This window comes from Pithys albifrons, chromosome 6 (genome assembly GCF_047495875.1).
Source record: "Pithys albifrons albifrons isolate INPA30051 chromosome 6, PitAlb_v1, whole genome shotgun sequence".
In the NCBI taxonomy this organism is placed as follows: Eukaryota; Metazoa; Chordata; class Aves; order Passeriformes; family Thamnophilidae; genus Pithys; species Pithys albifrons.
In genome coordinates this window covers 3,762,990-3,773,205 of record NC_092463.1, presented here as the reverse complement: position 1 = coordinate 3,773,205, position 10,216 = coordinate 3,762,990, and the positions used below count along the sequence as shown (strand labels likewise).

The window sequence follows — 10,216 nt, the reverse complement described above, 5'->3', positions numbered from 1 at the left end:
ATTACACTGAAATAAAGAGAGGAAGCTGATGTGTGCTGGAATCCACTTTCTTAAGTACTGAACTCCAGTTATACACAGGTAGTTTCAGGTAGCTGTTAATGACTTGCCTGCTCTGGTTGCTCCTCAGCACAGTGACAGCTGACACACAATCATAGAATGGTTTGGGTGGGAATGGACCTGAAAGCTCATCTCATTCCACCCCCTGCCATGGGCAGGGACACCTCCCACTATCCCAGGTTGCTCCAGCCCCCATCCAACCTGGCCTGGGACACTTCAGGGATGGGGCAGCCACAGCTTCTCTGTGCTGAAGGCAGCAGTGTGCTGCTCTAGCCTACTGGATCTGCTGGAAATGTTAAGGACCCTGCTTGTAACTTGGCATCCCCCAGGGTAAAAGAAGCAACTAATAAAACAGTACAAGACATGTCAAAGAGATCTTTGGAACCCAGCAGTGGCTATTGTGCTGTTCTTGTTTTCCAGGCAAGGCTGGGATGACTCACAGCAAAGGGAACATACTTCTGTTTTCTTTTTTTTACCAGCCTGACTCATGAGGTGAACTTGCCAATAAACCCCACCCTTGAAACCAGTCTTGACTCACACAGGAGTGATGAGTGGAGAGAATCACAAGGCTTGTGACCTGTTCCATGGAGTATGTAACACTTGTAGGGATTGGATCTCCCCTGGTAGGGGAAGGGAACTCGGGACACACTGGTTTGGACCCCAGATGGGCCTTTGAAGCAGAGAGGGGTGGCTTTTCTAGCCACAGTCTAACAGAGATTTTGCCTCCTCCAGCTCTGAACCCCCTCATGAAATATCTTATTCTGGTCAGGCTCAGCGGCTCTTGAGTTTTCCCTCTTTCCCAGTGCTTCCTAGAGGATTGCTGCCCTAGTTCCCAGAACCAGAATGCCACAGGCTGCTTTCCCAGGTGCTCCTCTCCATTGCAATCCAACTGCTCCTTGTTGTTCCTCTGTCTCTCCAGCGAGAACTCTGCTCCTTCCACATTGCACTCAGCTTGCCAGAGGGTGTCACATCTTTGGGGATCTTATTGAAAACAAATTTTACTTGTGAAAAGGTTTTATTACATCAAAGTAGTCACCTGAGAAGGCACTTTTGTTACACCACAAAAAGGGGACTGAGGTGTTTATATTGGGTGCTCCCCTGGCTAAATCATGGTGGGCATGACGCTGGTGAGGGCGATGTCGCCTGCAATGCAGAGCTTGGTGATCTCGTTTAGCCTCTTCTCACGGAAGTTGTACTGCAGCAGGTGAGCATCATTGGCAGCCACCTTGAAGTGATCTGTCTCGCAGAGGACCTGGAGCTGAAATAAAAACCCCCAGTCAGCCAAAAAACCCACACTGCATTTGTTCTGGGAGAAGTTTGAAGCCACAGACTCGAGCAGGCTGGCACTGGCTGGAGCTGCTGCCAGCTGAGTGCAGCCTCGTGGCATGTGGAGGAGCTGGTGCAGCAACTCAGCTGCAACACCAGTGACCTTTGCCTTCCCCAAAACTGCTCTGCTCTTCCTCCTTCGTGTTTTAGCCCCATTTCTGTCTCCTCAAACCATGCCAGTCACTCAAAGCAGAACTCGACAGAGTAAACTCACTTTGCAGGAGAAAAATCTCAGGAAGAGCTGCCCATGGGGAAAACATTATAGAAACCTGTCCAACAACTGGTGCAGAACAGCTGTAAATAAGGAGGATTTCATAATCCATGGGAATAACAGAAGTGGGGAGAAGTTACGCCCTGGGCACTGGAGGTGCAGGAGGGAATCAGAATGCTGGAAAGGTGTGTTGAAGGATCTGCTGGGAAGCACAGGGGTGGCTGCCCCAGAGGCACCTCTGGGAGCTGATTCCTGTGCAAAATCAACAAGGTCCTTATTGGGTCTTGTTGCCCAAACCCTCCTGGTGCTGTGAGTGCACTGAGACTGAACTGGAGTGGGGCTTTTTGGTACCTTGAAGGGTTTTCCAGCTTCAAATGGAAATCTGGGAGCTGTTCTCTCCTCCTTCCCCCAGACATCTTGGAACTTTGAGTTGCAGACGATGACTTTCCTGTGGTCTTCATTGAAACGGGGGTTGAAGTGGAAGGCAACATCATTCCCTCTCTTGAAATCCAGTGAAAACCTGCAAAGACAGTAATGGATTCACTGTTTTTCCCACAAAAGCCCTGGGATCTGTTAGAAGGCTTCCTAAAAACCACACAAAGAATACCCCACACACCCTGCTGGGCAACAGCAGGGCATGTACATGTTTATTTAGTGTAACACTTGATGTTACACCAGGCAGGTGCATTCAGGAATGGACAGCACATTCCAACCCCCCTGCTCCACCCAAGAGTCCTTCATGGAAACAGCCCCCACCCTGGACACCCCCAGTACCTGTCTGGGTTGGAGTTCACTGTCCCAGTGATGGTGATGAGCAGCCGAGGGACGAGCCCTGCCTGCAGGGGCAGCTCAAAGGGCACTTTCTGGGAGACAACAGGGAGTTGATGTCAGCAAAAGAACATCTCAAAAGCCAAATGCCAGCCCTGCCACCCGCCAGGCACAGCCAGCCCCAAGTCCTTCCCATGGCCAAGGAAAATTGGGCACTGAAGGCACAGAAACCCCTACAATGTGGTGAATATGATGGAGCCATTACCATTGGAGGAGCTGGTCCTCCCTGTGGAGGAGCTGGTCCTCCCTGTGGAGGAGAAGGCCCAAATCCAGGGGCACTGGGTGGTTGTGCTGGGGCAGGAGATGGCCCAGGTGCTGCTGGCGCTGCTGGTGCTCCAGGGAATGCTCCTGGTGCTCCTGGATATGCTCCTGGTGCTCCAGGATAGGCCCCTGGTGCTCCAGGATACGCTCCTGGTGCTCCAGGATAGGCCCCTGGTGCTCCTGGATAGGCTCCTGGTGCTCCCGGATAGGCCCCTGGAGCGCCGGGATACGCCGGGAATGCCCCAGGAGCCAGGGGCTGGTTCCCCCAGGAGGGCCAGCCCTGGGCTGGGGGGGCACAGGGCGCCGGGTTGTTGCTGTTGGACAAGGCATCAGATAACTGGGGACAGAGGGAGAGAAGGGTTAGGTGAGGGATAGTCACCCTGGGATCAGGCTGAGTTCTCCAACATCCATCCTTTTTAGCCTGCTGTGTGTCCCAGGGCAAGAGCTCAGCTCTGAGCGTCTGGGCTGGGGTTTCCAGCAACCAGTCAGTGCTGAGGTAACTGGAGAGGATTTGGGGATTTACACAGATTAGCAAGGACTTGTTCCCATCCTTTCCAGAGGTCCTCACTTCAAGGCAACAGTCACAGTGTCCACCCCAGCCCCCTTCTTTTCTTAAAGAATTCCATACTCACAGAGAAACCGTCCGACATTTTTCCTAAAACAAAAAGACAGAGGATGTTTCAGTCATTTTTGACATGCACTATCTGAAAAACAGAGATTTTTGAACAGACTTAACAGTTTATAGTGGCAATTGTTGGAAGTTGCTGAGTTCCCATCACATACCTGCCTGTCAGAGCCCACAGCTCTGATGCCACAGAACAGATCCTGGTGGGATACCTGTGGGATAAATGGGGAGTCAGTGCTGTGAACAGCCTGAATGTTCCAGAAGAAATCCAGCCCAGAAGAAACCCAGAAGAACACCCCCCAGATGAAATCCGCCACTGAGCTCACAACACTGCCACTGTTATTCACTTCCCCACCCCTGAGGCACCACCCAGGAAAAACTTCCATAAAAAAACCCCAAACAGAATCCTCAGGTGGGGCCAAAACAACAACCAGGAACTGTGTGAGGGCTAAAAATCCAGCACAGCACGTCAGGGACAAGTGGGATGGAGGCCTGGAATGGTGAGAGGAGGGTGGCAGCCATGGAGACAGTCCCCTTTCTCCTCCTGTCCATCTCCAGTTACCCCATTCCAGAGGGAGGGCACCTCGGGAAGGACACACTGACCGCTCCAAGCCAGCGGATAAAAGTTGCTTTACAAGTTTTATGAGTCCACACCATGGCAGGAATAACCTGGATTCTTCCCATCAAAGGGAGCATTCAGAGGAGAAGAGGAGGGGGAAAAAGGCACAGGGAGAAACAAGGAAAGAAAAGGAAAATTCCAAATTGAAAACAGAGAAGGCAAATTCCCCTTGAAAGCAACATTCTGTTGCACAAAGCTCACAGCAGATGTGCCTGTGCTGCCTCAGGAATAACAAACTCCCAAGTTTCACAACCAACAAACAACCCCTCTGCCAGTAAAACACTTATCTCTCTGAGCCCACGGGGTTTTCAAGGCAGCCTTTCCACCAGCATCCAGACTGGAGTGTTTGAACAGTCTGTGTTTCCCAAAGCTTTTATTTGCCTCTGGGTTCTTTTTAGGCCCTTGGTTTTGCCATTGGTTTGCCAGGTGGAGCTGGGGGGGCACACAGAGCTCCTGAAAACTCCCCCAGGCTGGATCCAGGTGGGTCAGGCTCTCTGAGCAGCTGTGCTTGTGCTGCTCCCATGAGACGTCCCACATGATCCCCCTTTTCTCCTGCAATACCTCAGGGAGAAGCAGCTTTGCTCCCTTCAGCCTGCTGGGACAGGGTGGCAGGAGTTCCTGTGTGTCCTGGCCAGCTCTGGGATGGCCACTTTGGTATTTGGAACCCACTAATCCTCTGCCACCAAACGGTGCCACCGAGCTTGGAGCCTGGTGGTGACCCCATTCTCTGCGTCAGTGCAGGGGTGGAACCCTTGGACACAGCTCTCTATTCCCCCTGCCTTGGGCAGGGGTTTTCTCCCACCCCCTTCAGCAGTGCCTCAGCAATGTATTGCACAGAACCACAGAATAATTGAGGCTGGAAAAACCCTTTGAAATCAGAGTCCAACCATCCCTCAGCACTGCCAAGGCCACCACTGACCCATGTCCCAAGTGCCACATCCACAAGACTTTTCAGTCCTTCCAGGGATGGGCACTCCACTCCCTTGGGAGCTGTGGCAGGGCTGGACAACCCTCTGAGCGAGTGATTTTTTCCTAACATCCAATCCAAACCTCTCCTGGTAAAACCTGAGGCCATTTCCCCTTGTCCTGTCCCTGCTCCCTGGGAGGAGCGCCCAACCCTCCCATCCCCGGCTCCCCCCTCCTGGCAGGAATTGCAGAGCCAGAAGGCCCCCTCTGAACCTCCTTTTCTCCAGGCTGAGCCCCCCCAGCTCCCTCAGCTGCTCCTGATGGGACTTGTGCTCCAAATTCCAGCAGCATTTGGGCAGCTGAGCCTGAACTCCCGGGATCTCTCCCCCACATCTCCCTGAGCTCTCCCCGACTCGGCGGTGGATCAGTGGCAGGAACAACCCAGAGCCGGCGAGCATAAAACCCACCGAATATTCCCTATATCCACACCGAGTGGAGAAACTATTTGGGAAAGAAACACAAATTTTATCCCTTCAGTGCCATTCCTGCAGCTCCTTTTCTGAGTGTTCTGGGTGCCCCGAGTCTCCCACACACTGACACTTCTTTCCCTCTTCCGTGAGGTTTTTTGGGGCACGGGCAGGGCCACCCGGCACCCCGCGAGCCGCAAACAGCCTTGTAGCTCCTAAACAGTTCCCATCGCGCCCCTCTCCCGAGTATCCCTTAAAACCAGCGAGGACTTTGTGCATTCCGAACTCTGCACATCCCGAAGGATGTCCCACCTCCCACTCCCACCGGACAAGCGCACCCTCAGCCAAGGATAACGTGCTCGATCCCCCCGGGATGCCCCCGGGGCCGCCTCCCCTCACCTGCGTGCGGCGGATCCCGCAGCTGCTCTGCCCTCCCGCACCGGGACACGGCGGGACCCGCCCGCGGGGCGGGCACGGGGCGGGCACGGAGCGGCCACCCACGGGCTGCCCACGCCGGGGACACCCGTGACAAGCTCGGGAACAGCGCCTTGTTTCCCTTTGCCAAGCGGTGACACCACCAAGGCGGGGCAATCTAGAGGGAATCACTCGTTTTCCTCGTGGTTTGTGTCCCGCGCGGGTCCGTTCCACGCACGGCTGTTCCCGGCCCTTCCCGGCTGGAGTCGCTGCCAGGTGTTTGCCTTGCCAGAGATTTGCCTGTGCGTGTCTCGGCTCCATCCCCCTCCAGCTCTAGTAAAACTCAGTAAAACACAAATTGGCTTCCCAACTTTGAGTATTTTCTGCTTCTTTCTGAAAAATAAAATCCAAAAAAAACCTTTTCCGGCGAGGCCGGTGGAGGATGGAATCTGGGAAGCTGGTAGAGGCAGCTGGAATTTTAACAAGCCCAGTTTTATTTGAGGTTGAGGGTGAATCAGCTCCAATTTGCTCAATGGGCTCCACAGCTTAAAGCAATGGAAATTTAAAAGGTGGTTTTGTGCTGGAATTCTGGTCTGCTGTGCTGTGCTCCTGGAAAAGGGAAGGGAAGGGGAAGAGGAAGGGAAAGGGGAGGAGAGAGGAGGGCAGGGAAGGGAGGGGAAGGCGAGGAGAGGAAAGGTAAGGAAAGGAAATGAAAGGGGAAAGGGAAAGAAGCAGGGAAGGGGAGAGAAAGGGGAAAGGGAAGGGGAGAGAAGGAAGGGGAGAGGAGGGGAGGGAAAGGGAATATGAGAGAGGAGAGGAGAGGAGAGGAGAGGAGAGGAGAGGAGAGGAGAGGAGAGGAGAGGAGAGGAGAGGAGAGGAGAGGAGAGGAGAGGAGAGGAGAGGAGAGGAGAGGAGAGGAGAGGAGAGGAGAGGAGAGGAGAGGAGAGGAGAGGAGAGGAGAGGAGAGGAGAGGAGAGGAGAGGAGAGGAGAGGAGAGGAGAGGAGAGGAGAGGAGAGGAGAGGAGAGGAGAGAAGAGAAGAGAAGAGAAGAGAAGAGAAGAGAAGAGAAGAGAAGAGAAGAGAAGAGAAGAGAAGAGAAGAGAAGAGAAGAGAAGAGAAGAGAAGAGAAGAGAAGAGAAGAGAAGAGAAGAGAAGAGAGAAGAGGAGGAGAAGAGAGAAGAGGAGGAGAAGAGGAGGAGAAGAGGAGAATGGAATATTGGAAGAGACTCATAATGATCATCTAATCCACCTGCCTGACCAATTCAGGTTTGACCAAAGGTTATTAAGGGGTGCACCCTTTAACTGGTGTCATTACAGGTGTAGAAACTACTTCTTTAAGGCTGAACTAATGGGCTTAGCTGATACTGCAACTGCTATCCAAAAAGAGGTCTAAAATCTGTTGAATTTTTTAAATGAATTTTAGTATAAATTCTCCTGGAAATGGCCTCAAGTTGCATCAAGGGAGGTTTAGACTGAATAATAGGAAAAATTTCTCTGCTGAAAGGGTGATCAGACATTGGAATGGTGTGTCCAAGGCAGGGGTGAAGTCCCCATCCCTGGAGCGGTTTTAAAGCCATGGGGAGGTGGCACTTGTGGATATGAGTGGTGGCCTTGGCAGTGCTGAGGGAACAGTTGGAGTCAATGATCTCAAGGGGCTTTTCCAACCTCAAGAGTTCTGTGATTCTCTGATTTCAGGCACTGGTGACTTCTGCCTTCACAGACAAGGCTGAATGAACTCAGTGCACAATTTTTTTCCCTTCCTCCCCAAGACTGCCCCCACATGGCTTTGGCAAGGGAGATTTGCATCAAAACCCTCTATGGTTATTTTCAGCATTTCACTTGAATACTCCAAAATTTACAAAAAAACCTTTGCCTGTTTTTTTTCCAGTTCCAATGCCATAAATCCTGTGCTTCCAGTTATGCAACAGACATTGTGATATTAAAATCTATTTGACCCAAAGTCAATGATTACACAAATCAAAACGTGAGGTAGTTCCTTCACTTAAATAAACCAAGCTGTGGTGAGGATGACGATTGAGGTTGGATGGGGCTTGGAGCAACCTGGTCTAGTGGAAGGTCTCCCTGACCACGGCAGGGGGATGGAATGAAATGGGCTTTAATATCCCTTTTAAACCAAAACATTTTGGGATTCTGGGATTCAGCATCGCTGGGGAGCCCTTTGCACTCAGAGCTATGGAAGAGCCAACGATGCTCCCCGTTGTCTGAGTCACCCTGTCGTGACTCACACGGTCTGGGTCTGAGTGAGGTGTGGCCACTGTGGTTTCACAGCTTTGCCTGTCGGGACTGGGAAAAGGGAGCAGCTGGTTTATTGCCAGGGCTCTCAGTTACAGGGCGGGGCAGGAATCCTGGGGCTCTGGGGCTCCCGGCAGGAATCCCAGGGCTCTGGGAATCCCAGGGATCCCATCCCTCACTGCAACACTGAAATGTCCGATCCCATCCCTCACTGCAGCACTGGAATACCCGATCTCATCCCTCACTGGCAGGGCTGGGATGCCCAATCCCATCCCTCACTGCAGCACTGGGATGCCCAATCCCATCCCTCACTGGCAGGGCTGGGATGCCCAATCCCATCCCTCACTGCAGCACTGGGATGCCCAATCCCATCCCTTGCTGGCAGGGCTGGGATGCCCAATCCCATCCCTCACTGGCAGCTCTGGAATACCCGATCCCATCCCTCACTGCAGCACTGAGATGCCCAATCCCATCCCTCACTGGCAGCTCTGGAATACCCAATCCCATCCCTCACTGGCAGCACTGGGATGCCCAATCCCATCCCTCACTGGCAGCACTGGGATGCCCAATTCCATCCCTCACTGCAGCACTGGGATGCCCAATCCCATCCCTCACTGCAGCACTGGAATACCCGATCCCATCCCTCACTGCAGCACTGGGATGCCCAATCCCATCCCTCACTGGCAGGGCTGGGATGCCCAATCCCATCCCTCACTGGCAGCTCTGGAATACCCGATCCCATCCCTCACTGCAGCACTGGGATGCCCAATCCCATCCCTCGCTGGCAGGGCTGGGATGCCCAATCCCATCCCTCACTGGCAGCTCTGGAATACCCGATCCCATCCCTCACTGCAGCACTGAGATGCCCAATCCCATCCCTCACTGGCAGCTCTGGAATACCCAATCCCATCCCTCACTGGCAGCACTGGGATGCCCAATCCCATCCCTCACTGGCAGCACTGGGATGCCCAATTCCATCCCTCACTGCAGCACTGGGATGCCCAATCCCATCCCTCACTGCAGCACTGGGATGCCCAATCCCATCCCTCACTGCAGCACTGGGATGCCCAGCCTGCAACCTTGGGCTAGCTGCTCCTCAGGAGTGGATGAAGAATTAGTTATGCCTCAAAAAGGGGCATGTTCTGTGGGTTTGAACTTTTTTAAGCACTCCTGAGTACCCTGTTTGCTTTAGAGACTCTCAGTGTGAAATCAGCCCCGCTTGGTGCTGTTACAATTCAAAACCTCGAGGTGGGAGATGGAGGAGCCAGGGAGGCAGGTTGGCCATGAGAGCACCCCATTTCCCAGGAATGTCCTCTCCAACGTGCCCTTCCTGCAGCCACACACAGTCTTTAAACACAATTTCCCTGTTTTAAAATGCCCAGCATTTATGCAATAGCCAGAGCTGGGTGGTGTGTAACAGGGGCTGGGGTTGGGTGGGGACAGTTAGAATTGTAGAATGGATTGGGTTGGAAAAGACCTCCGAGATCATCAAGTCCAACCCTTGGGTCAACTCCACTCCCTTTACCAGATCATGGCACTCAGTGCCACGGCCAAGCTCACCTTAAAAACCTCCAGGGATGGGGAATCCACCCCCTCTCTGGGCAGCCCATTCCAATCCCTGAGCACTCTCTCTGCAAAGAATTTCCACCTGATCTCCAACTTCAATTTCCCCTGGCAGAGCTTGAGCCCATCGTGCCCCCTTGTCCTATTGCTGAGTGCCTGGGAGAAGAGACCAACCTCCACCTGGGTACCACATCCTTTCAGGCAGTTCCAGACAGTGCTGAGGTCACCTCTGAGCCTCCTCTTCTCCAGGCTAAACACCCCCAGCTCCCTCAGCCTCTCCCCGCAGCACTTGTGCTCCAGTCCCTTCTCCAGCCTCGTTGCTCTTCTCTGGCCCCGCTCCAGCCCCTCATGAAGTTAATGTTCACTGCAGCTGGTGCAGGGCTGTGGTTTGGGGTTGTGTTTGGAAGAACTTTGATAACACAGGGATGCTGTGGTTCCTGCAGAGCAGTGCTCACACAGGGATTTCCTGCTCCTTGCCCCACCCCACCAGCAAGGAGGCTGGCAGGGACAGCTGCCTGATCCAAGGGCTACTCCAGACTATGTGATGTCATTCTCAGTATATAAAGCTGGAGCTTCCCAATATCCCATCTGAGCCTGCCCTCTGGCAGTGGGAAGCCATTCCTCTTATCCTGTCACTCCATGACTTCTCCAAAGTCCCTCTTCAGCTCTCCTGGAGCCCCTTCAGG

The 10,216-nt window shown here is 53.3% G+C and overlaps 1 protein-coding gene across 1 annotated transcript; it reads right to left on the bottom strand.

Annotated features, from left to right (window-relative positions):
* Positions 1–1,053: 1,053 nt before the first annotated feature.
* LGALS3 (galectin 3) lies at positions 1,054–5,961 on the bottom strand. Its single transcript, XM_071557248.1, has 7 exons — positions 5,700–5,961; positions 3,467–3,520; positions 3,316–3,338; positions 2,628–3,020; positions 2,369–2,457; positions 1,946–2,114; positions 1,054–1,315 (listed from the first exon to the last, which is right to left on the bottom strand). Exons 3-7 carry the CDS (start codon positions 3,331–3,333, stop codon positions 1,160–1,162), a joined length of 825 nt encoding a protein of 274 aa, XP_071413349.1. The 5' UTR covers positions 3,334–3,338; positions 3,467–3,520; positions 5,700–5,961; the 3' UTR covers positions 1,054–1,159.
* Positions 5,962–10,216: the final 4,255 nt, after the last annotated feature.

Bases quoted from the DNA above. Each gene is read 5' to 3' on its own strand.
- LGALS3 (XM_071557248.1), bottom strand. The intron at 2,458-2,627 runs GTAATGGCTCCA...GTTGTCTCCCAG, and splicing joins GAGGACCAGCTCCTCCAATG to AAAGTGCCCTTTGAGCTGCC. The intron at 1,316-1,945 runs GTACCAAAAAGC...TTTTTATTTCAG, and splicing joins AAGCTGGAAAACCCTTCAAG to CTCCAGGTCCTCTGCGAGAC.